Source organism: Penicillium longicatenatum (assembly GCF_028827895.1).
Source record: "Penicillium longicatenatum strain IBT 33135 chromosome Unknown contig_7_segment0_segment0, whole genome shotgun sequence".
Taxonomy (NCBI): domain Eukaryota; kingdom Fungi; phylum Ascomycota; class Eurotiomycetes; order Eurotiales; family Aspergillaceae; genus Penicillium; species Penicillium longicatenatum.
The window spans coordinates 4596672-4621351 of record NW_026643124.1 but is presented as its reverse complement, the minus strand read 5'-3'; the positions used below and the strand labels follow the sequence as shown (position 1 = coordinate 4621351).

Genomic DNA, 24680 nt, shown 5'->3' with positions numbered 1-24680 from the left:
GGAGCGATGATTGGTTCGGTTAGAGGGATTGAGGACGCTAGCGTGAAATTGGTCTGGCTTCTCAGTGGTTTTCAAGATCATAAGCTGTCTGACCTCAAATGCTGATGTCCTATTCAATCTATATAGCACCATGAAAAAGAGAGTTGCCTGGTGTGGCTGAACCCTGGATGAGGAGAGGCGCTTTCTCCGTCGAAAGGGGGAGAGTTGGTAGTGCCTGAAGCTGGGCGGAGATGGCTCCGTGGCCAATCCGGTAAAGTGCAGGTCTTTCGGTATTCTGGAAACCCCACCAGGGCTGTATCACACTGCGGGTTTGAACCTTGGGAAGCACAGCGTCAGGACTTGCCTGATCACGCGACGTGAGAGATTAAATGGTGATGGAGGATTGGACTTGATGCCCGTTGTATGAGGTGTCTATATCACGTGCTCGGAGCCTCCGCACCAGAAGAGGAAGGTCCGTGGGGTAGCTTATCGATAAGATAACCACTGTTCATCTAAATAGCTTAGACAGCTGTCGCAAAATCAACGCTATCCAAAAACATTTTTCCCGCACAACATGGAGCTGAAGAGCTACTCTCTTTCCACCGGGTGGTCGTTTCGGGACCAGGCCACAGAAGATTGGATGCCCGTATCGACGGTGCCCTCCGTCGTGCAACAGGATCTGCTCGATAACGACAAGTAAGCTCATTGCAGCCAAAGGAGAAACTGACATTGGACACTAAGAGAATCTAAACAGACTTGAAGACCCATTTGCTGAGCTGAACGAGCTCAAAGCACGCTGGGTCAACCAAAAGTCATGGGTATACCGCACTACGTTTGCAAAACCGACCGTCCCCCAACATGCCGCGATTGACTTGATCTTTGATGGCTTGGACACATTTGCCACCGTTAAACTGGATGGTAAAGTAATCCTCCAGTCTGACAACATGTTCCTGGGTCATCGAGTCAACGTCACGGAGGCAATGCAAGCAGAGGGCGAGCATACACTGGAGATTGAATTCGACTGTGCCGAACTCAAGGCTCGTGAACTTCGTAGCCAGGACGAATCCCACAAATGGGTAGGGTTCAACGGAGACATGTCTCGTCTGGCAGTCAGAAAAGCGCAATACCATTGGGGCTGGGACTGGGGACCAGTGCTGATGACGGCGGGCATTTGGCGTCCGGTGCGACTAGAAGTTTATACCGCACGCGTGGCTGACCTGTGGCCTCAAGCAAAACTCTCCTCGAATAAAGAGACCGCTGAGGTTGTTGCAACGATTAAGGTCGAAACACCGGATGTGGAAGAATACACAGCTCGCTTTAGTCTATGTCTACAAGGGAACGAAATTGCTCGCCAAGAAATCCCGGTGGCCAGTGGGCAAAACACCCAAGTTGCATTTCGTGTGAATCGACCTGAACTTTGGTGGCCCCACGGATATGGTAATCAAACTATGTACGAGGTATCCGTGGTGCTACTTCACGGAGAAGAGACCGTGGATCAAACATCCAAGAGATTCGGAATCCGAACTGCGGAAGTCATCCAAAAGCCGGACAAACATGGGAAATCCTTCTTCTTCCGCATCAATGGAATGGATATCTTCTGTGGAGGCTCCTGTTGGATACCTGCAGACAGTCTTTTGACAAATATCACTCCTCAACGGTACCGCAAGTGGATTGAGCTAATGGTGGAGGGTCGACAAGTGATGATCCGGTATGTATAGCTCTCGCATCAAAAGAAAAAAACAAACCCAATTAACACTGGCACTAGAGTATGGGGTGGTGGTATTTACGAAGATTCTGCGTTTTATGAAGCTTGCGACGAGCTGGGAGTGCTGGTATGGCAAGACTTTATGTTTGGGTGTGGCAACTATCCCACATGGCCATCCCTACTTGAATCTGTGCGCCAAGAAGCCGTATATAATATCCAGCGATTACGCCACCATCCGTCTATTGTTATCTACGTCGGTAACAACGAAGACTATCAAGTACAAGAGTCAGTTGGTTTGACTTATGATTTCGAAGACAAAGATCCAGAAAGTTGGCTTAAATCAGACTTCCCCGCACGGTACATCTACGAGAAGCTCCTCCCGGAGGTGACTTCGGAGCATTGTCCAGGGACCTTCTATCATCCAGGCAGTCCGTGGGGTGATGGCAAAATATCATCAGATCCCACAGTAGGCGATATGCATCAATGGAACGGTATGTTTTCTACTCCTCATCATCAAGAATCTGCTAAAATGTGTTAGTATGGCATGGGACCCAGGAAAAATACCAGATTTTTGAGACTTTGGGTGGCCGGTTCAACAGCGAATTTGGCATGGAGGCATTCCCACACATGGAGACAATCAAATCATTTTCTCGAAATCCAAAGGATCACCATCCCCAATCTCAGGTCATGGACTTTCACAACAAGGCGGATGGCCACGAGCGGCGGATAGCCACCTATTTGGTAGAAAATTTCCGTTTTCCACATGGTGGAAGTCTTGAGGTGAGACCTCACCCATTGTGATAAGTAGTGGCCTTGACACTGACACACCTAGGCATATATTTACCAAACTCAAGCCGTACAGGCTGAGACGATGATGTTTGGGTATCGTGGTTGGCGGCGTCAGTGGGGCGATGAACGACACTGTGGAGGAGCCCTTCTCTGGCAGCTCAACGATTGCTGGCCGACAATTTCCTGGGCCATCGTCGATTATTTCCTCAGACCGAAACCTGCATATTATGCGGTCAAGAGGGTGCTCAATCCTATTGCTGTGGGTGTGCAGCGCGAGCATCATGACTGGAGTGTGGTTCATGCTCAGCCAGCACTCACTAGTCAGTATCAGTTATGGGTTGTCAGTAATAAGCCAGAGGATCTCCATGGGACAGTGGAGCTGCGATTCATTTCCATTGAAACCGGGAAAGAGATACGCCCTCCGGTGGTCCGCGAAAATGTTGTCATTGCAGGGAATGGCACTACCAATATCATCACTGACGGACTCATCGACCATGTTGCAGAGCCGGACCCTCATGTGCTGGCTGCACGAGTGTGGGTGAACAACGAACTAGTAGCCCGGGACGTCGACTGGCCACAGCCTTTCAAATACATAGATCTCCCGACACCACTCATTGAGATCAAACCCTTGAGCTCGGTTACCACTACAGATGATATTCGGACTGTGACGATTGCCGCCCTGAAACCTGTCAAATGCCTTGTTTTCGAGGAGCGAGACGGAATCAAATATAGTGACAACGCGCTGGATATTGTCCCCGGTGATGTGCAACAGGTGAATATCTCGGGATTGTCGAACATCTCAAGCCTGACATACAGATTTTTGGGACACGAGGAATCTGCTCAGAGTGTGGCCATTTAGTCACGGTATCTTGTAAGGATGAGACCTGGAGAGCTCTCTAGCCGATATTTTACCAAAATTGAATTCAATTACTTCACTTCCTTGTGCCAACCATAATCGAAGGAAAACAATTCCTCAGCTTTGGAGCGTCGGCCATGTTTGCTGCCCAAGCTCACTTTCCCTACACATGTATTCTCATTTTGAACGGCAATGCCTTGCGGAATACAGCTATGTAAATGTGAAAGGCGAAATCTGCGGCAGGAGAAGGCCATTACCCATCATGCCAAAACCACTGCTCCTGTCACGCTGACAGCCTGCTTGAACACCCTTTACGCCTGGCAGTCCAAAAGGTCGCTCGTCCACCTCGCAGGTAGTCCCTGGGGGCGGGAGCTCCCCTGTCTGGAAATAAAGTCTGACGAGATTGGCCGTGCACTCAGATGGAGCTGCAATTGAACAATGCTGTAAAAGTTAGCCCCGCTCATGTTTGGAACTACAAGTTTGACAAGAAATGTCCAATGTTAAATGAAGAACTTACGCCAAGGGAATTCTGCTGTAATACAACCGAATCAGAGAATCCAGAGGACATGGCGACGGCACTACAACAAGTAAGTATGACTTGATGGCTCTCTGTGATGGCGACTTCTTACTTTCGAACCGGAGTCACTGGATCGTAGGAGTTGCCGATGAATAGCAGAGGATGCGACGTGTTTTGAATGAATGACCCTTTGAGCAATACAGTTAGAGCTCGGCGAACAAGTAAGCACATATGAGACGAAACCTACCACCAAACGGCCATTGCGGCCTCACATTCCAGCCAGCGCACGCGAGTCGAATAGTGGCCCATTCATTTCCCATGGCCTGGCTTTGATTTTGAAGAATCTGCCAATACTCCTTGAACTCCTCCTTCACCATCCTATGGATATCTCTTCCATCCGTACATAAAATACCTGGCAGCACCTCGGGATTATACCCAGGCTCGCGGATTGATTTTCGATCTTCAGCTTTGAAGTCTGCAAAAGAGGATCCGTTGCGCTTGGAAAGATCCGCTAGGAGTGTCGCCATGGTTGGAAACAAGGCCATAGGTTTGTAGAGGGACTGCATCGCCATTGCACGAACATCGCTGTAAGTGATGATATCAGGGCCCCGAGTCATTGATCCGGGGACAGCAACGGGGTTATTTGAAATATCGGCAAGAATGTTGTCGTAAACTTCCCTTGTCGCCTGTAACTCGTTCTGCGCCAGCGGACATGACTCCGGGCCTGCTTCGTGGCAATACTCGAAAAACTTTTGCAAAGTCGAGTCTGCATCCTGAAGATTGGTGAGCCAGTTGCCAGCATAATAGTCCCTGGAATCGCAAACTCCATCCACTACCAAGCGATGGATCCGACCGGGCTGCATCGCAGCAAATGTTGCCCCCAGGACACTTCCATACGAGAACCCCCAATAAAGCAGCTTTTCCTTCCCCCGGCGCCATTGATTCCGCAGCCGGATATCTCTTTGCTGCTGAACTGGTATTTTCGCTCTGTTCATCAATAGTCGACCGGTTTCTTTCTCGCGCCACTCGGCAAGTCGTTCGACGATTTCAACCATATCTGCCACGACCATGGGCGTGTTCATGAACCGAGCTATCCATTCCGAGTCACCAACGCCAGCACCATGAGTCGAACAGGTCTCGCCAAAGGCAATCGCCCGTGCCCAGAGATTATTGAATGACACATTTGAGCTGTCCAGGTTCCCCTCCGTGTTTGACTGCAGCGTCCACGCCCGACGCGTCTCTGAATCGGCAAAACAAGAAAACGAAGGAGTAGTATTGTTGACCCCCCTTGGATCAAAACTGACGATATCGAAATATTTCGCTGTGGACTGGGCTTCCGGATCCCCGGGTGGTTTCTGAAAGTCTACGGTTTTTTGGACATCCTTGCCCTCTGTCAGGACCAAGGATACCCCAGATCCACCCGGCCCACCTGGATTCAGAAGGATCGCACCACCGTATCGGACATCGGTGACAGGAACCTTGGCTGGGAGTCGGATGATTGCTATAGCGACCGTTGCACCCAGGCCATCTGTCCGATTCCAGTCCATTGGGACCTCAAGGCGAGCGCATTCATACTCGCCTTCACAGGAGTGATAAATCAGTTGCTTGCTGGGTGTGATCTGTTGCGTGTTAACGTTCCTCGTCTTAAACACTTGATCTTACTCACACTCTCCCACTTGAAATCGATATCGGGCGATTTATCTTCTTGTAATCCCATGAAATTATTTCGAAAATATTGGACATTCCATAGAGCTGCGAGGATAAAAATGACAGCGACCGGTCGCAAGGCTTGATGTATCCATCGCCTGGGTCTATCTTGCGTCGATCGATGGATTCCCTGATGCTCCCCCTTCTGATCGAACTCCATGTTGGATGCGGGGTTACGCGAAGATAAAGCACTGTGGAAAGGTGACACGTAAATTGCCGCGTTCTACATCCACATGGAAGCAAGGAGGTGGAAAATCCAAAAGGCCTAGAAATGTCCATGATTACGTTGCACTAAGCACTAGTACGTGCAGCGTTGTAGCCGGAGTTAACGAGTCACACGATCTGGGAAGGTACTATCGGTGGATTGGGGGGCGGAGATATGCTCTAGTCAAAGTCAAAACAAATCTCATTCTGGTGGCTGGACATTATGAACTTCAATACACAAAGCATAACGCAGTAAAGACAGACTATTACAACAGTTTAAATGCTCGCATACTTGAGCATATCCATCACTCGGCCTAACAGACACCGTTGGTCTTTTTGTTTAAAAAAGACTTGCCATTAGGCGAACCCTTATCTCTGGGACTATTCGCGGAGAGAGATGCTCTCCTCTGACGAGGGAAAGGCACCCGACCTATTGTAGGGCTACTTGGACTTTGACTCAATTCTTGCTCCGCCTCGCTCCATAGCGGATGCGATCTCCGGAGCTGAATGACATAATTCAAAGGGTCACGGTCATCTTTGTCGACGCAAGAAATGCGTGGGAAGATCGTGAGGAAGCTGTCTGTGGCAAAACCGGTCTCCGACTTTCCTGCCTTGTCTCCCGGGAAGCTGAAGGGCTGCTAGCAAGGATCATCCCAGCATTCAGGTTCGAAGTCTGGTTCATATTTCGAATGGCTGTGTTGAAATGGCATCCAAGCCTCGATTGCTTTGTTCACAATCATAAATATGGTTTGTCGAACCTCAGTCTGTTGTTCATCGGAGAGTGATCCAAACAGACAATGTGTAATATCACGAGAAATACGTGAAGCCCTCGATTTGACGGATTTCTGTTGGGCTGTCTCAGCGATTGAAAGTAGCATAGCTCGACAAAAGGCTTCTTTCTCGCCGTCTGTCTTGGCAAGCTGACTGAGTATGCTTCGCAATTGATTGTCATCCGAATCGAGATAATTTGGTTGGAATACATGTTTGTCAATTTCCCGGGACAAGATCGCTAGGATGACGACAAGCTGCATTCCCTGGGCAGCCTTGCTATCGGACGAGGGCAAAGGCACAGCATGCGGCATCATTAGGGCGCTTCCCTTTCGAAACGCTTCCCTTGAGCTTCTATCCTGTAAACTAGTCATTCAAATATTCATGCAATGTATAACGGGGGCACAAACACTCAGTGTCCCTTGTTTCAAGAGCTTGAAAATCTCCTCTGTGGCGAAAGCCCAAAGTTTGACAAACTGTTCGATCCTGAAAAAGTCAGTCAGGACGTGGAATTATGAGGCATCCAAGATAGTCACATCTTACATGGCTTTCTCGTTGATTTCTTGATAGGAGCCTCTGAAGCTCTCCAACCTTTCTAGCCTGTTTTGAGATTCTTCCATGGCAGCTTTCAGAGATTCACATTCTTGTTTCAGTTCTGCGGTCCTTTGTTGCTCGGAAGCCAAGCGATCATTAAAGTTTGATTCACAAGCGGCCATTTCATTTATCGAGGCATCCCTATCTTTCAGGACCTTCTGTAATGATGTGATACGTGCAGACAAGTCCATAGCCTTGATCGCTTCTTGGGACTTTTCTGTCTTTAACTTCTTGCAGTCGTTGACAGCCACATCAAGCTTCTTCGAGGACTCCGAGAGTGATTTCTCCTTGTCCGCAATAGTTTTGTGTAGCGACGCAAACATGGCTTCTGCATCGCTTTGCCTCTTCTTGTCCTTATCGATTTTCGAAGCCATCACCTGCATAGCAATAGTATGATTTTTCTCCTGTTCCCTAAGTTCCTTTATCTGCTCTTGCTGTTGATCAAGTTGATGGATGATGTCCGCAGCATTTTGGAGCGGATCGCCGGAAACAAATGCTTTCATTTGCCTCAGAGCACTTGTAAGAGAGTCTCTCCTAGCCAAAGATGAATTGGCATCCTGTATTGTCGGTTGTGGAGGAGCATGCTTCACTGCAACTGACATGATAATTAGATTGGCCAAGTTGCTGTCGATGCAAGTATTTCCGATCGGTGATCAACCAACTTTCCTACTGGAAATGCTCCCATTTATAGCCCTGTGACCCCTACCCATATCCTATTCTTTCGGGTTCTTGTCCTCGACAATATCGAGTCATCAGCATATGAGCTGGCCGAACGACCAGGGTATGTTCCAAGTCCACACAGCAAATATGGCCCAGGAAGTTAGAGGCTCTTCTGGACTAGAGGCGCGACAATAAATTGACCTCAGAAACTTTTGGAAAGAAGTGGTGAGTTGTCTCATGCATACAGGGATTCTTGGCAACGTGGCCCAGGCTATGTGGGTGCCCGCACGGGCACGGTACTGCAGAGCGAATCACGCTTGCATGAAATGGAGGTTTGTCCTGCTGTATATGGCTGCCTTGTAGAATAGGCGCCTGGCTGTGGGCGCATCGCTTTTTTTTTTTTTCGAATTCCGAAGAGCCGATGGATGAGCTGGCCAACCAGGGGTACTCCCTTGCAGTTTTCATGATAGCTCATGTCGTAATGTGCTCGCTTTGATATAAATTCATTCGCCTTTGGCGGCAGGGTCGATTATCCTGAAATTATGATTGCTTGAGATCCAAGCGAGGCTATCGTGCCTCATGCCAAATCGGATATCTCATTGGGCGATCGCCGTGGACCATTCACTCCCAGCAGTGCCGCAAATGCGGGGGCCTCATCTGCGCATCATGTCCTTTTCCTGGGCTCGTTATCAATCCCAAGATGGCATCTATTAGGCCAAATGACAGGACCAAGGGCAATAGGATGGGCCAAGGCCCCACCTCTTGGGAAAATCCCATGAAATTCCGATTGCCCGCAAACGGAAATAGACGTTGCCCCAGCTCTGGTATTATTTCATGGCGGCGGATTGCTGTATGTGAGAATACGCTTCTCAAAAGTATCATCACAGCTTTAGACAGATCCGGCGTGACATGATAGTTGAGCTTGAGATCCAGGAGGATTGTCAGAGGTATAGTCTCCCACGAGTGAGCGACAATGATAAATGGAGGTTCGATACCAGCGTTGCTTAGGAGAATATCAAGCTCCGCTGCGACTCATGCTGTGGATATGCTTGGTGGTATCCAATCAGGGCTTTCACGTCTACTTATCCTGGAACGATCGTAGTTCAACCAACGAGCGAATGGGAGCACAAGCCTTTGTCCTGCACTCCACTCCTCGATCGTGCTGCCAACGCCTTACATGAGAACGACGATGGGTCTGCAGATCTGCGATCGGATCGGGTCCCTGAAACAAAAAGATAGATGCCATGGGAGCCGGCGGAGACAAGTCTATCCTTTTCAGTCAATTCCAGAATGCATGGAGAACTATTCAAATTAGGTAACAGTTTGGCGATAACAAGTTCAAGATTGCCCCCTCCGCTTTCTCACTCTAGAACATTCGGATAAGGGTAAAAGTAATGACATCAGGATAAGTGTGGGTTCAGCTACGGAGAGTCCAGAATGAGTCTCTGGTTATTCTGCTTTCGACTTCTGGCCACGGACGTACAACCCTGTACGGTAGCTTTGATTCCAGGATAGAATCACACAAAAAACAACGGGGAATCCGACTTCAGTTTAGCGCGACCGAAGGGTAATCGGGGTTCATATCTTACACCGCCAGCGACTGATCTTACCACGTCAACTTCTTCCATTAAATTCCAGACCTGATCGATATTTGGCCCATCAACTGGTGACCGTATCGAAACTGGATAACATGACTGGCATCTATCTGGGCATTGTCGGTACGACCCTGTCTGGATCAGCGCCGAATACGAGGAGAATTTTTAACTGAAACAACACAGGTGTTGGTGGAGTTGGTGCAGCATTGCTGGAGCAACTTGCAAGACTTCCCAATGCACCTCAGCTCGTCCTACTTTCCCGCTCGTTCAAGACCCTGCTAGCGCCAACTCCATCATACTCGCCACGAATCCCATTTGTGGATTGGGAAACTGCTGCCGCGACGCCCTCGATTGAAACAGTCGATGCGTTACAACCAGAAGAGATAGCGAGCTATCTTTCTTCAGTCCCGGGCCGTGCTATTCTGATTGATAATACCTCCAACCTGGTCTTGGCACGGGCATATCCCGTATTCCTGAAACAAGGCATATCCATCGTAACTCCCAACAAAAAGGGATTCTCAGGAGACATTTCACTATGGAATGATATTTTTGCTTCTGCCTCACAGGGAAATGCTTTGGTATACCATCAAGCAACGGTTGGAGGGAGTTTACCAGTTCTATCAACGCTTCGCGATCTGATCGCTACGGGCGATGAAGTCGTGAAAATCGAAGGCGTCCTTTCTGGAACGCTGTCACTTCTCTTTGACACCTATATGCCAGCTATCGGAACAGCAAATACCACCTGGAGCTCACTCGTCACACATGCCCTGGAATTAGGATTTATGGAACCCGATCCACGAGACGACTTGAATGGAATGGATTTTGCTCGAAAGCTCACCATCCTCGCTCGGGTCGCGGGTCTTGAAGTGGCTGGACCGAATTCCTTCCCGGTTGAGTCGCTAATTCCTGCTGAGTTGGAATCACTCCCGTCATCGGCGGAGGGGATCTCTCAGTTCATGAATAAGTTACCACAGTTCGATGAGCCCATGGCAGCGGCCAAAAAAGAAGCTGCAAGAGCAGGAAAAGTACTGCGGTATATTGGCAGTATCGATGTATCCAGTCAGCAAATTATGGTTGGCCTACAACACCTTGAAAGAGATAACCCGATCGCAAATCTCAAGGGAAGTCAAATCGTCAGTATCTATACCAAGCGGTATGGAGCCAATCCCCTGGTCTTGAAGGGGGGAGGTGGCGGGGGTGAAATCACCGCGATGTGTGTGATGGCCGATCTGCTCAAGGTGATTGAAAGGTTGAATTAGCAACTTTCACAGAATCTAAAGGACACTGATGTAGATTGATTCAAATCGTTCAAGTGAACAGACATGATTGCTTTCTGTTATCCTCTAGTCACAAGCAATAGTCTAACTTCTATACGTCTAATATAATGATAACCGTGAAATTGAGTTCCAAAATCTATGTCCAAACCATCCATTCTGACAGATGGCATTTGAATCCAGCCAAATGCAAGTAAGCAATCCCTTGTCCACTTTTGCATATAATATCTACACGCCAACGTGCTCATGTCTCTCATCAATGGGCTTTTCAATCCTCTCCGTATTAATGGTGCGGTGGTATCCAGGCTCAATGGGCCGACCACGAGACTCGAAAACGCCTCCTGTAAGACCACCCTTTTCAAACAGATGGTCTACATCTTCGAGCTCGAGTCCCTTGGTTTCAGGGAAGAAGAAGTAAACCATAGGGATCTATAAAAGTAAGCTTTACGGTTCAATGGTTAATTCGGGAGAAGCTTACCCATGCGAAGCAGAAGCAGGCGAAGATGATGAATGTTCTCCATGAAATATTGTCAATAGCGGTCGGTGTGACTTGGACAACGATGACTAGCAAGGTCAGCAATGTAAAAAAGGCAAGAAAAGATGAGGCACTTACAAACACAGATCCAGTTTACGAAACCTGCAAATGCCTGGCCTCGAGCACGGATGCGCGTGGTGGTAATCTCGCTAGGATAGAACCTGTATTGTGGTTAACACTTTTGTACCAAATAAAACGCTTTTTAGGTCAAGGAGAGGAAGGCAGCATACCATGGCACAGGCAGATATCCAATGCCCAAGAAGATTTGGAAGATGAAAACGAAGACAGTTGCAGCATAAGCACAATCGGTGCTACCGACGGAGAGAAGACCAGCGACCAACACAAAACAGACACAAAGACCAGCGGCGGAGATCATAAGGGACGAGCGTCGACCGAGTACATCCATACTCCATAGAGGAATGATCGAACCGACCAAATATGCAAGCGAAGTGCAGCCACCAAGAATCAATGCCAAATTTCGAGAGAGACCCATTGCATTCTCAAAGACCGTGGGCGCATAGTAATTGATCATGTTTGAACCTGGATGAAATAAGCGATATTTTCTACAAGGGCGTAACAGTAAATATTACCTGTGAATTGTTGCTGGACATTGACCAGACCAGCCAGGATCATGCGACGCAGATTCTGAACCTTTCCACCAGCCAGAAGTTCCTTGTATTGGAAAGGACCACCCGCGGACTCAATCTCTATAGCCGACTCAATCTGCCGACGAAGCTGGATCACCTCAGGAGTCGATTCGTCGGCAGGTTGCTCAAGCTGCAGATGAGCGATAATGCGACCGGCTTCGTCGCTGCGATCTTGTTCGCAGAGCCAGCGAGGTGTATCAGGAAGCATGATCATTTGTAGGACTAGACAGATGGCGAAGAATGCTTGGAAGCTGATTGGGAAACGCCATTGAACGGGGGAGTCGACGAAGCTGAGGCCGTAGTCGAGCCAGTATGCGATACACAATCCCATGATTGTAACGGTTCCCTGAGCTGATAGAAGTCTACCACGGCGCTCAGGTCGGGCCATCTCTGAGATCCCAGGTTTGCATTAGTTTTTGATCATTCTCGTTGGGCAACGTTGATGTTTTCCACTTACCACTCTGGTATGTCGGAACCGTACTGCTGTTGATGCCATTGCCAAAGCCTGTGACGACTCGGCCAACCAAAAACTGTGCTCGAGTGTAGGAAGACCCGAGAATGATGGTACCAATGACCATGATGGTGCCTCCCGCCAGAATCATCTTTTTCCGACCGAGCTTATGACCAACGACAAAACTCAGGAGACATCCGACGGCACAACCAATATCATAGATCGAGGTCACTGCACATTCGTTAGCTGTATTTCAGCCAACAAAGAGATTCGGCTCATACATATTCCCTGCATATTAGCGTCGGGGTGGCCAAATTGTTGTCCAAACTGATTGTTGGCCCCAATCAGTCCACTCATGACGCCCTGGTCATAACCAAGCAGGAGGAAGGCCTGGCAGCTCGCCGCTATATCATATCAGTATTGCTCGACGTTTGAAGTGAAGCCTTAGTCCTCATACCTGTCACGGCCCAATGCAAATATTTCCCACGCAGTTCAAACATCTTGTTCCTTGATGATTTCCCAGGTTGGTTTCAACTCAAAATACTTCGGACGAGGTGGACCCAGGCGATGTTCCTCCGCTATTTGATTGACAATGACCAACCCGTCTCGCGGTGTTGTTGCCCCGAGCCAGTCATCTCGGTCTAAATGAACCCGGTGTTGCATTGGTATTGGCTCGCTGAAGGGCAAAATCCGGGGATGTGTGGAGTTGTTGTGGAGACACCCCGCACGTTGACGGTTTCAATGGGAAAACAAGGTAATAAAGCTTCGGCAGAGGCTTGAGTGGCTTGATTTGGCTTGATTTCTTCACCGAGCGACGCCACTGAAACTCTCATTCTTCGGCTCGAGGTCGGAACACTCCGACCGCGTACACTGTGACTCGAGTCGCAACCAAATCATTATACTGAGATCGTGAGATACATGAGCATTGCGCGCTGCATTTTGTCTGAGATGCATACTTGAGCTGTAGGGAACACAATGTCTTAAATTTCTCTTGCTACCCGGGCTCAACGCTTCCGGAGGCGTGGTTGCTCCCCAGACCTCCGATCGCATATAAGACCTGGCGATGCACACCATGATGATAGACTCTCGATGACGTGTCATTGAGACCAAAACTTACCATTTCTGGTATGTTCCCCAAACTCCTCAGCAGAGTTGCATTCGCAGTCTATTCTGTGGCGCTCATCCACCACAATGCATTGGCCCCTTTAGCCGTCAAATCAATTGGAGTGATGTGTTGATCAAGTCCAAGACGACAGCTACTCTACAATCGGTCGCAAATCCCCCAATTGTGGCAGCTGGTAGCACACGCGTAATAATCCTCGGATCTCAAAGAGTCCGGGGTCGAGCACAATATTGATGTCAAGGTATGAAACCAGATCGATGATATGGTTACCATAGTGTTTCGTCAAGTCACACTCAAGACTCATTAATCGGTCTTGCCATGTCCACCCGCAATGTCGCTCGTGTTCAGAACTTCCTGGACCCAGCCAACCATGCACCCAATACACCACCGCCACTCAACGAACTGGACACCTTGGATCCCCTCGGTTCAACTGTAAAATGACCGGACTACAAATTTCCGGATGAATACTAGGTGTGAAGTGGTGGTATCTACGCCTACATCTTCTCCAAGCTTTCTCTCCTCGGCATCGATGCGGTCGGGAGAAGCCAGTTAATTGAATACCCTGGTCAATGTCCATCCGAATCGATGGTCGTCTATCGCACTAGCCTTCCTACTGCATGCCTGCAGGCCGTTCAGTCGATTCATGCTAGTGTCTATGGAGATTCAGATGCATGCACCGGCTTTCGAGATAAGTGGCCCGGGAGAGAAGATCTTTTTATTTGAAAAACCTTGATCAGAACATGGAGGCTGACGTACGGGGCTTCCAGAGGAGCAATTTGATTGTTGATGTAAACACTGGCGATGGACTGCTGTGCACTGAACAAGACAACGGCAGCAGTATCAGCATTCCTGCATATGCTATTGCTATACTGAGCGAGTCATGAGCATCGGCTAGTCTAATTGGGGCTTAAGTCGTGAAAACAATTAATTGGCATTCTTGTCACGAAGACCATAATCTTTGAAATTGTAGTAAAGGTCTCGAGCTTAAGATGCTGGGCGGGATTCGGCTATAGATCAGCCATAACCGCGATGCGGCAAAGCTTATCGGTATTTCCACAGTTTAGTCATCGGACCCCTCCAAGTCAGTTCGAGACTCCATACTTCAAACTATTTTTGTATTCTTATTTCGGCACGATGGCATCCATTCCAAGTCACCAACAAGCAGCTGTCGTGGAAGATCCCGGCGACAACTTCAAGATCGTGCTCCGCAATGATATCCACGTCGGAGAACCAGGACCTGAAGAGATCCTCGTCAAGTTAACATGCACAGGACTTTGGTAAGATCGTGTCTCCTCTTTGTAATCCAAATCTGACACAAGTAGCCACTCCGAAGTGCGAGCCGTGTTGGCATGGGGCGCGTACAAATCAATTATCGGACATGAAGGTGTGGGGAGAGTCGTCAAAGCCGGCGCGAACGTTTCCCCATCGTTAATGGGTCAACGCGTGGGCGTCAAATGGCTTTACAATGCCTGCACAAAGTGCTCTGTCTGTCAGCGTGGGTTCGCTCATAATTGTGCCAACCAGCTTAACACCAGCCGTCATGTCCCTGGTACACTACAGCAATACGTCGTGGCGGACGCACGCTTCATCACAATGATTCCCGAGGGACTCGCCGATGAGATTGCGGCCCCAATCCTCTGTGCTGGTCTCACCATGTCAGGAGCCTTGGCGCATCTCGACCAGGAGCTACGACCCGGTGACTGGATTGTGATTTCCGGGTCGGGCGGCGGACTCGGGCATATTGGAGTGCAAATTGCGGCACGGGTCAAGAAGCTCCGCGTGATTGCGATAGACAGTGGAGACGCCAAGCGGAAGCTTAGTCTGGACTCTGGAGCGGAAGTCTTTGTGGATTTCAAGACGGAAGATGTTGCGGCGCGAGTTTTGGAGATGACTGGGGAGGGCGCCCATGCCACAATTGTTGTGCCGGGGACCAAGGAAGCCTTCCAGATGGCACCGTCATTGGTACGGAATTTGGCAACTATTGTAAACGTGGGCTTGCCACCCAATCAGATGGATATTCCGATTTCTGCGACCATCTGTGCGGCTCGAGGTGAGAGATAAAAGCCCCTTTGTGACCAGTCCCGAATTCAGTGGTGCTAATTCCCACAGGGCTCACAATCAAGGGTTCATCCGTGGGTACTGAGAGTCAATTGTCGGAGCTACTCAACCTTGCTTTGGAAGGCGTGATTACTCCCGCCATTGAGGTATTCGAGTTTGCTGAGACTCCGAGACTGATTCGGCAACTTACCAGGGATGAGATCAAGGGTCGGGCGGTGGTGAAGATTCCAATAGAATAGACAGCTAGTCGATATCATCTACAAAGGTACACAGGAAGGATTCAGCACCTGAATTGCATTTCAACTTCGATTTCAGAACTAGTGGTTTAAATACAGCAGTCGTGCAAGGTACATTTTCAAGCCATCGCCTCAATCACCGATCTGTAGATTCCTTCCGAACGACTTTTTACACGGGCAGCCGAAAAAGACAGGAACGCATTGCACAGGAGAGGATTTCTCGAATCAAGTTGTAATGCGAGATCGGGTAAGCCCTACTGCCACGACAGGCCTTGGGAATCAACACGTTACACTTTGCATGATGCTTACACCCTTGACTGCGCGCAAGCAGAAGGAGCGGGACGTCGCAAAAGCCAAGCAAGAGGAGTGAGCACTCAAGTAGCTTCTACATCTATCGAAATTGAAAATTGTGGCTTGCCATTGAGTAACCGCTTTTCCTCACCAGCCTTTCCCAAGAGCTTCGATACAATAAAATCTATGTGCGAAAAAGAGAGTAGAGCGGACGCGACAAGCAGTGATGTGCAGGTACAATGTTGACTTGACTGCATTTCCAACTTTCCTCGGTTCTGCTTCTACGTATCTCGACGTGAGGCTGATAAGCCGATAAGGACAAACCTCTTATCGCGCAAACCTCACTTTCTCCACCTCCCACCTTCACACCGTCAATACAATGGGCACCAAACGATCCTGGCAAGGCCAGCCTGTCGCGCAAGACACTGATGCCACTATGACTTCTGAGACCACCAGCCCGATAATCTCCGTGTTCGAGGGTTTTCGCAATGAGCTCGACCAACATCACGACCGACGCGAGCGGATTATCAAGGCCAGCCGAGACATCACCGCGCTAAGCAAGAAGATGTAAGTCTAGCGATATTGCCCTAGCTTTCAGTCTAACACAAAATCAGGATATTCGCTCTTCAACGTGTCCGCGCCATTAACCAACCCCTACCTCCGAAAATCGCACAAGAAAACCAAGTCCGCCTTGATCAGATCAAAGCTCTCTTTACTTCCATCATCCCAGATGTCACCGGAATCAATGCATGGCGATACCAGCGCCAGATTGGCGGCGGTATTCAAGAGTTCATCGAAGCAATCTCATTCGACCACTACCTGCGTACACAAACGTTGATCAGCCACGCCGCGGTGCAAGCCCAACTGCCCGCCGAGATCCTTGTCACGGAAGACGACTACGTGATGGGCCTTTTTGATTTGACGGGGGAGATGATGCGATTTGCCGTCACGGCCTTGAGCTCTGGGAATGCGTCAAAGCCGGACGAGGCCGAGACTGAGTCTACAGACGCGACACGAAAGCTTCCCCATCTTTCTGCTACACAGGCCGGCCTGGTTGTTGATGTACGAGCTATGCGCGCAGAGTTCGAGGCACTAAGTGTTCCGAAGCGGTCTAATATGATGCGTGATCTGTTCAAGAAGGTGGAGGTGATGCAGAGCAGTGTGGAGAAAGTGGAGCGGGCGGCATATGGGATTTTGGTGCGTGGGAGCGAGCGACCGAGTGGATGGACGCCAGATTTATCTGCGCCAGTTGAGATGGAGATCCATTGATCTGAGTGACTGCAGAATCCTATGGGAGCGAACTTGATCCATCCAAAAGTTATACGATTAGCCATATTGAATCTCAGAGCTCTGTGAGCCAAATTATCAGCATGGTATTCACTTACAATCTGGGCTTCATGTGCACTATATACGTAACCCTGCAGGTTAAACGCCTGGCCCAAGCGTCCATGGCCCTTGCAACTCCGATTCTCCCAAACGTCAACCAAGCAATGAGACGAACTTTTGTTCCTCTAAATCTCAGACCCTGAAAGGGCTTTCTACCCACCATGCACTGTTAAGGAAGAAGGTGCCACCCTTGGTCGCACATGGATCTCAAATCTAACAAAGTGCAGCTATGACGAATCGCTACGACTATCAGAGCATTGACTTAATCTCAACATCGCTGTTCTCCACCATATAATCGCAAATTCACTCAATGCAAAAGAAGACGAAATGAGTGAGGTCAAGGCATCCGTAGAAGGGGTGCTTCAACCGCATTCTTCTGATCAATAATCGAACGGCTTCCAACTCATAGCTCGCGTCTCCTACTCAATGACACAGCTGCAGTCCCAAGTAGGCGCACTGAATGGGCTACCAACCCCTGAGGTGCATGAATACTCGACCCAGGGACTCCCTACATGCTAATGTAAGTTGCTCTAGCCCGAGATTAGGTTCAAGAGTGATATTTCTGACGAGCAAAGAATGGACTTTGGTATCAAGCAATTGAAGCTGGAAGTGAAGATTCCTGAAACTGATTTTCCCACATCGGGGAGTATCTGCCATGTCCGCGATGTGGCACCATATATGGAGAATTACGACTGTCCACTCCATCCATCCCAGTGAAACCGGCGTGATATCAACTGCAATGAAACACAGACCTACCTCGACCACATTGCCTCTCGAATAGACTGTGTTAAAATCGCACCGCTCTATTACCTCAGAACCCCCCACTTATGAAGCCCAGTACACCGCCATCCGGATCTAACGTCAAACCAAATTTTTGTTTCTACCGATTTAAAAATCACCAGCATCATAGGCTGGCAACATGCAGTAGAGCGACCATTTTTTTCAAACGCCACAAATCGGAATCTGAAGTCTACAGACGAGGATTCACCACTTCATTCACATGGACTTCACTTCGATGCCGACTATACGGTTTTGCAAGTGAACCCTGGGAAGGGGGGCGAGTGCTCGTTGAGAACGGATCTGATTCGACTTTGCTAGAATAGGCATGCGTTTGTTGCTGCAAAATTCTTATCAGGGTATCTGCAGACCCTCTGTCCGATCTTGTACAGGGAGGAAGAATATGTCAAAAAAGTTGAGCTTGATGCTGAAAATGTAAGCTGGTGAAGGGTTTCTGATGACCAGGTACTTTATTAAGAATCTTGGGTGCTCGGATGGTTGGGTCCCGTCGGAAACCCTCAAAGAAGTGAAATAGCGTGCGAAATTGCAATAAGGGGGGCATTGAAAGCTGCAGACTCGGATGAAGAGCAGGAGAGCAATGGATGCTTGATGATTACAACGAGAGTGAGTATATGTGAAATAGCGCCTTGGCAGTATCACCAAGGAGATCTACTGATAACGATCTCTGATCGTTGACCCGCTGTGGGACCACTCCACTCCATTCTGTATACTCAACATCAGATTCACCTGTCAAATCTACAGAACATACACAAGTGCAAAAATTCACACCTTGCTCGATAATAGAAATAGACTTTGCGGGGAACAATAACTAAGTTATGTGGGATATCGACAATCGTCACAGTGACATCACCACCCGCACAACGGGCGACAAGCCCCGTCACGGAAACCCCGCAAAGGAACAGAAAAAGCAAATTGAAAGATATGGAGAAGGAAAAGACGCCATGGCCCTCAGCAGGCCTGCTCCGAATCCCGGGCTTATCATCGTAGAATTATAGAATTCAGGTTTGTATCGACCACGCAGAAACGCGAGCGGAACTAAGTAGAGCGCGGGTTCTCGTCTTCCTCGAGGATTCCTTGAGAAATCAGCTCCTCTGGGTCCGGGCGATTCTGAATTTTGTGCTCCAGATTATCGGCGAGCATGTGACGCTCGAGTTCGCGAGCCTGGGCTTGCAGAGCCGGGGCTGCGTTCGTGGAAGGGAGGATATTGCCTTTTGTAGTCAGTACGTTGTCGCAATAGCTTTGTGTGCCAGAATGGAACTAGGGTTAACAGGAAGATATTCAACAAAAGAGATTCGGGTGGTTGAAAAACTAAAAAGAGAGGGAGATATACGCTCCACGAGCTCTTCCCGTCCAGGCCTCTTCCCCAGGTTCTTTTTCAGTTCGTCGGAAGCGCGCTGGCGGGCGAGTTCCTGATGAGCGGCTTGAAGAGATCTGTTGTCCGTCAGCCACGCCAGCTCAAAAATAGTTAAACGAGGCGGGACCAGTACGGGGCTACATTGGTGCTCAGAAGAATGTGACGGTCCTTGAGGTCCTGCGGGTCCGGTCGGGTTTGGAGGTGTTTCTCCAGCGAGTTGCGGCGTTCATAGGGAGCAGTGCCCAGAGGAGTTTCGTCAATCGACATGATGGAATATCAATATTTTGATTGTGAAGGAATGTGGACCGGAATGGATGTAGGAAATAAAGGGAACGTCGAGGAGGAGAGAAGTCAAGTGGAGAGTCCAAGTCAAGTGATGCTAGGTTTTGGGTCACGCGGGGAAGTCAACTTTATCTTACGATTTACAGTTTTGTAAGGAAAATTCACATTTACACGTAACGATGCAGGGACAGAAAATGAACGAAAATCCCATGTAGATCTCAGGTAAATGCAAATTCATGTGGCCTTCAAACGTCACGAAAGAAAAGAAGATAGAAAGCAACTTCTCGTGGGGAAACACGGCAAACCATATCTTCTCCCATAGGAATTTCCAAGGTGACAAAAAGGTACAGAGGGCTCCTCGAGGAAAGAACCCAAAGAGCAGTCCCTCCGCGAATCGAAATCGAATCGAATCGAATCCTCCCATGGTATCATGTCCGGCTTTCCGACCGTGTTGTGTGATCCTGGGAGTCATGCCGGGGTGGGAATGAAGGAGAAGGGGAAGCAGAGAGAGAAAGATACGCGTCCTGCAGATAAGCACAGTAACGAATCGCTTTCGCCTCGTGCGAGATGCCTGTCCTGTAAGGGAAAGAAGACAAACCTGTCCGGTGTCTGGATGCATTCATTTCAACATGTTCACTTGGTCGGCTGAGATCCAACAAAGTCGGCCTCAGCAGACCCGCTCATGCCATCAAGGAACCCAAAGTTTACCTCGACCTCGTCCGTTACCTCGTGCTGCACCGCGAGGAGCACCACGGCTGGATCCACGACTGGCTCCACCGCGGCGTCCGTTGGAACCGCGACGGGGAGATGCGTTGCCGCGACCACCGGTCTGTTGGGGGCTCAAATCGACAGCGGGCGGGGCCTTGGCGGCCCCGATGGATCGGCTGAACGAGTTCGGATCGATGGGTTGAGTGGGCACTTCTATCGCCGTTGTTGGGGGCTCAGTAACGGTTGGGGGGCTGACCTTTGCAGCAGCCTTGCGAGATGCCCCGCCGCGCGGACCCCGAGAGGGGCCCTTGCCATTGCCGCGACCACGAGGAACAAAAACCAACTCGTCCTCGTCGCTTTCGTCCTCGTAGGACAAAAGAGTCTTGGGTTCGGAAGCATGAGTCTGAGTCTGGGTCTTCTCAACGTATTTGCAGCGGTTCTTGTATTCGCGCTCCTCATATTGAATCGCAGTGCGCAACTGAACGATATTCTTCACAGCAATGCCGAACTTCTGGGCCCAGATCTGGGTGGCACGATCATTGGATACAAGGATGCAGCCTTTAGCAGAGTTCTCGCCGTCCGGACCACTGTGCAAACGCCATAAGAGAGCATTCAGCAACGGGCGGAGTTCAGCCGGGGCCACGGGAATCGTAGACCCCGAAACGGTGCGCTGGTGGCCAGCCTTGCCTTTCTCCGGTTTTTTCGAGTTTCCATTTTCATGCTGAGCGCATTCGGGGCTGGTACGCGAGCTGCGGGACGAAGTGCGCGAGGCTGGCCCGCTCGGGGAGCCCGCGGAGGTGTTGGAGGTCACCTCGGGGTCTTTCTTGAAATTCAATCTGCTGAGCAGCATCTGCGACAAATCATCCGGAGCTGGTGCGCGAGGGTTCTCCTGCCGCTTGGTCGGCGATGGAGGCATATCGGCAACCGCATTGGCTTCGTCCGTCAGGGCCTCCGGTTCCTCCTCAAATTCTGGCAAGAAGAATTTCTCCGCATCCTCCCAGTGCTCGAAAAGTTGATTGGGACCTTGAAGTTCGACTCGGTCGGAAGCGATGGTGTCTTTGCCGGAGGTGACTCGGTCGAGAAAGCGAACGGCCTCGCGGGCATTGATAGCGGTTTGCGATCCCGCCCGTTTCAAGGCGTGGAGCCGTTCAAGGGCTGATGGTGAACCGTGCTATCAGCAATGGTCTCGGAGAGGCTAGCTTACTCTCGTTTTGCGTTTGAAAAGAACTTACTGTAAAGAGGGACAATAAGATCGATGGACCCGTTGGTGGTCCATTTCTTGATCTCGCTGATATTGGTAGTCAGAGCCGTCTCATCCACGGCGCAGTGAAAGACCTTGCGTCCGGTCGACATGGCGGAGAGGTCAAGTGTCAGTCGGAGGTAGGTCGGGGAACAGTCCGACCCTATACAGGGGAACTGGAAATGAAGACAGCCGCAACTGGAGGAGGGGAAAGATTGGGTCAGCAGAGTCCCACGAAGGAGGTTTGCGGATTTGGGGTGGTCTGGGAATGTGGGGGCAGCGGGACGTCGGGATGTAAAAGCAACGCACTATGTAAAACACAATGGATCTTCTGCAGCATCTTTGAAGACGGTGCAACCCAGAATAAAGCTGAGAAGTGGGATTTGCAAGTTGTAAATGGAGAATCGAATCGGCTTTCAGGCTGACTTGAAGCGCTGACTAAGCGCCGTACCAAGGTTCCAGTGTAACTTACCTAAAACTAAGCCTGAATGAGAGTATAAGGTGATCAAAGGAAGAAAGAGAAAGTCACGATGGAAGTCATGTAGAGATTTCTAAATGCGATGTGCACGGGGAATATCGTCCAGGAGTATTGAAAAATAATCAAATGAGAACGAAAAGAATCATTCCTCCAGCCTATGTATGAATCACTGCCTTTAAAGTATGCCTTGCGCCTACTGCTTCACCTTCTTAATAAGATTATCTGACTCCTTCACTCGTTGAGCCCATTCGCTGTTGTGTACATTAGCATGCGATGTTAAAGTGATAGGATGGAGGGAGATCTTACGTCCAGCTACCATCGTAGACTCGGCGCAGATTGGCATCGCCGTATTCGGCCTGACCCAGAGCAGTTTCGATAATTGTCGCTGTAACACCAGTTCCACAGGAGCTGATGATTGAGCGAGAAGGATCTACCTTTCGCTCCTCAAAGACTTTGCGCAGTTCCTCGGGAGACAGGTAGGTCTTGGTCTCCGGGTGTAACAAATCCTGGAAAGCCAAGCTCTTGGATCCAGCCACATGGCCCGATGAAAGGCCTGGACGTGGTTCAGGGTCAGTTCCAGCCCAGCGACCGTAAGAACGAGCATCAAGAATCTCCACCTCCTCTGCACCCTCCTTGCCGTAGTCCAATGCTAACTCCTTCATCTCGCGGAAAGAGATCACCATCTTCGAGTCGTAGGTCGGCACGGGGTACTTGCTCTTCTCCACAGCTGCAGGCTCACCACTTTCAGTCGGAAGTCCCTCCCGAATCCACAAGCGGTAATTATTGAGAATATGAACATTGGGGTGACCAAAGACGCGTAGGGTCCAGCCTACACGCGGGGCACTGAAGATGCCCAACTCGGCGGTATCGTAAACCACAATTTCGTCATCACGACGAATTCCCAGGTCACTCATTGCATCTGCGAACGTCTCACATGTTGGCAGCATGTGAGGATAAGGCGAGTCCTGGTCTTTGATACCATCAAGATCGAAGAACCGTGCCTGTGGAATGCGCGACTTGCGGAAGGAGTCAATGCCCGTGCGTCCCTCAGCGTCATTTGGCATAAACCATGCTGCGCACAATGGAATAACTCGTGGCGAAGTGGATATTTTAGTAGGCGGGTTCTTTTTCAGAGCCTCACTGAGCTCCTTGGGGGTGACCAGGTATGAGGAGAAGGAGATTTGGCGAGAACCCGGGAGACGAGACGACATGGCGGGACGAAACAAACGTGATGAACGGATGGCGGCGAACGCCATTATTTTGGGGGGATTAGGGAAAGTGCCCTTTCTTTACATTTGAAGTGAGAGAGATGTGGAGTTGTTGACTTGGTGCGGAGAAACTCATGTGATAAACCCGATAAACAATGCCGCGCTTATCAGCAACTCGTTTCCCACAACTCTCTGCCACTTGATCCCACATCAATCCGACCATGAAAGTCAAGCTGAAGGAATGGAATGCCATTGCCACCTGGCATTGGGATATGCCCGAGGATGAAGTGTGTGGTATCTGTCGTGTCCAGTTCGACGGAACCTGTCCGACCTGCAAATTCCCCGGTGACGACTGTTCACTCCGTAAGTCGCAATCCATCCGTTGGAGAGTTCCTGACTAATTACTTTCAGTGCTCGGCAAATGTGGGCATTCGTTTCATATGGTATGGAATAGAGAGATTTGGAGTACGATGCGCGACTGACCGAGTCCACAGCACTGCCTTTTGACCTGGATTCAGCAAGAAACCTCCAAGGGACTGTGTCCCATGTGTCGCCAAAGTATGTGCCTTCGCCTCCCGGACATATGATTTACGATATGCTAATTATCTCCAGAATTTGAGTGGAAGCAGACCGACGAAACGGAGGAAACCGAGGGATTTGAGCAATGATGTGCTTTTCATTGTTCTCCATGGCGTTGAACGGGCAAATTAAAAGATACCCTGGTTGCGTTCTATTGTTTATTCTTGCATGATACGGTGTTTCGTGAAACTGGGAAGTCACCCTCGATGCTACAGGTGGGGTATTACACTTGTATACAAACTCCAACAATACGCATCTGACAATCTTATGCCATATCGATTCCTAAAACTTCGGTGTCATCGCTACGTGGCGGAAATTAGTGGGGTTTGAAGCGGTGGTTTCTGAACGTTTGCCAATCGTAGTAGGTCATTCCGCGATCAAGCCATTTCCATCCCCAATCACGTCAGGCGGTGCTAAGCGACCTAGAGGGTCCGTGACCAAGGCCAGTCATATTTGAATACTTGAAACCCATTAGCAGTAGCACATGCATATATTCAAATAGGGCATTTCCAGTTGGGAAGAACGGTGCTGCGCAATTATTAATTGTATTATATGATTATACTACCATTTACTAAAGTATACCCCAACATGCAACCTTAGGAAGACTCAAATCATGTTTCAATATCTTCCAAGACTTAAATAATCTACTACTTCTTGC

General features: G+C 49.5%; 12 protein-coding genes across 12 annotated transcripts; 6 read left to right on the top strand and 6 right to left on the bottom strand.

Moving 5' to 3' along the window:
• Nucleotides 1-553: 553 nt before the first annotated feature.
• On the top strand, nt 554-3332 carry N7484_011992 (beta-mannosidase; the record flags this gene model as incomplete). The annotated part of the gene is made up of 5 exons (XM_057122379.1): nt 554-675; nt 734-1687; nt 1745-2175; nt 2223-2464; nt 2517-3332. The coding sequence occupies 5 exons, from the start codon at nt 554-556 to the stop codon at nt 3330-3332; spliced, it is 2565 nt and encodes an 854-aa protein (XP_056968133.1).
• A 207-nt stretch (nt 3333-3539) lies between these two features.
• N7484_011991 (alpha/beta hydrolase) lies at nt 3540-5713 on the bottom strand (the record flags this gene model as incomplete). The annotated part of the gene is made up of 5 exons (XM_057122378.1): nt 3540-3770; nt 3847-3907; nt 3959-4034; nt 4094-5465; nt 5513-5713. 5 exons carry the CDS (start codon nt 5711-5713, stop codon nt 3540-3542), a joined length of 1941 nt encoding a protein of 646 aa, XP_056968132.1.
• Nucleotides 5714-6395: 682 nt separating this feature from the next.
• Nucleotides 6396-7622, bottom strand: N7484_011990 (uncharacterized protein; the record flags this gene model as incomplete). The annotated part of the gene is made up of 3 exons (XM_057122377.1): nt 6396-6884; nt 6936-7011; nt 7069-7622. The coding sequence occupies 3 exons, from the start codon at nt 7620-7622 to the stop codon at nt 6396-6398; spliced, it is 1119 nt and encodes a 372-aa protein (XP_056968131.1).
• Nucleotides 7623-9469: 1847 nt separating this feature from the next.
• Nucleotides 9470-10633, top strand: N7484_011989 (Homoserine dehydrogenase; the record flags this gene model as incomplete). Its single annotated transcript, XM_057122376.1, has 2 exons — nt 9470-9497; nt 9558-10633. The coding sequence occupies 2 exons, from the start codon at nt 9470-9472 to the stop codon at nt 10631-10633; spliced, it is 1104 nt and encodes a 367-aa protein (XP_056968130.1).
• A 243-nt stretch (nt 10634-10876) lies between these two features.
• On the bottom strand, nt 10877-12781 carry N7484_011988 (sugar porter family MFS transporter; the record flags this gene model as incomplete). The annotated part of the gene is made up of 8 exons (XM_057122375.1): nt 10877-11077; nt 11127-11212; nt 11262-11344; nt 11414-11723; nt 11774-12220; nt 12288-12512; nt 12563-12685; nt 12739-12781. 8 exons carry the CDS (start codon nt 12779-12781, stop codon nt 10877-10879), a joined length of 1518 nt encoding a protein of 505 aa, XP_056968129.1.
• Nucleotides 12782-14538: 1757 nt separating this feature from the next.
• Nucleotides 14539-15701, top strand: N7484_011987 (zinc-dependent alcohol dehydrogenase; the record flags this gene model as incomplete). The annotated part of the gene is made up of 3 exons (XM_057122374.1): nt 14539-14681; nt 14727-15454; nt 15514-15701. The coding sequence occupies 3 exons, from the start codon at nt 14539-14541 to the stop codon at nt 15699-15701; spliced, it is 1059 nt and encodes a 352-aa protein (XP_056968128.1).
• Nucleotides 15702-16368: 667 nt separating this feature from the next.
• N7484_011986 (translin family protein) lies at nt 16369-17258 on the top strand (the record flags this gene model as incomplete). Its single annotated transcript, XM_057122373.1, has 2 exons — nt 16369-16556; nt 16604-17258. The coding sequence occupies 2 exons, from the start codon at nt 16369-16371 to the stop codon at nt 17256-17258; spliced, it is 843 nt and encodes a 280-aa protein (XP_056968127.1).
• A 543-nt stretch (nt 17259-17801) lies between these two features.
• Nucleotides 17802-18092, top strand: N7484_011985 (uncharacterized protein; the record flags this gene model as incomplete). Its single annotated transcript, XM_057122372.1, has 2 exons — nt 17802-17855; nt 17910-18092. The coding sequence occupies 2 exons, from the start codon at nt 17802-17804 to the stop codon at nt 18090-18092; spliced, it is 237 nt and encodes a 78-aa protein (XP_056968126.1).
• Nucleotides 18093-19208: 1116 nt separating this feature from the next.
• N7484_011984 (RPEL repeat-containing protein) lies at nt 19209-19794 on the bottom strand (the record flags this gene model as incomplete). Its single annotated transcript, XM_057122371.1, has 3 exons — nt 19209-19381; nt 19504-19604; nt 19661-19794. 3 exons carry the CDS (start codon nt 19792-19794, stop codon nt 19209-19211), a joined length of 408 nt encoding a protein of 135 aa, XP_056968125.1.
• Nucleotides 19795-20497: 703 nt separating this feature from the next.
• Nucleotides 20498-21870, bottom strand: N7484_011983 (uncharacterized protein; the record flags this gene model as incomplete). Its single annotated transcript, XM_057122370.1, has 2 exons — nt 20498-21672; nt 21750-21870. 2 exons carry the CDS (start codon nt 21868-21870, stop codon nt 20498-20500), a joined length of 1296 nt encoding a protein of 431 aa, XP_056968124.1.
• A 558-nt stretch (nt 21871-22428) lies between these two features.
• On the bottom strand, nt 22429-23491 carry N7484_011982 (sulfurtransferase; the record flags this gene model as incomplete). Its single annotated transcript, XM_057122369.1, has 2 exons — nt 22429-22486; nt 22542-23491. 2 exons carry the CDS (start codon nt 23489-23491, stop codon nt 22429-22431), a joined length of 1008 nt encoding a protein of 335 aa, XP_056968123.1.
• A 173-nt stretch (nt 23492-23664) lies between these two features.
• N7484_011981 (anaphase promoting complex subunit 11) lies at nt 23665-24111 on the top strand (the record flags this gene model as incomplete). Its single annotated transcript, XM_057122368.1, has 4 exons — nt 23665-23806; nt 23855-23886; nt 23938-24001; nt 24056-24111. The coding sequence occupies 4 exons, from the start codon at nt 23665-23667 to the stop codon at nt 24109-24111; spliced, it is 294 nt and encodes a 97-aa protein (XP_056968122.1).
• Nucleotides 24112-24680: the final 569 nt, after the last annotated feature.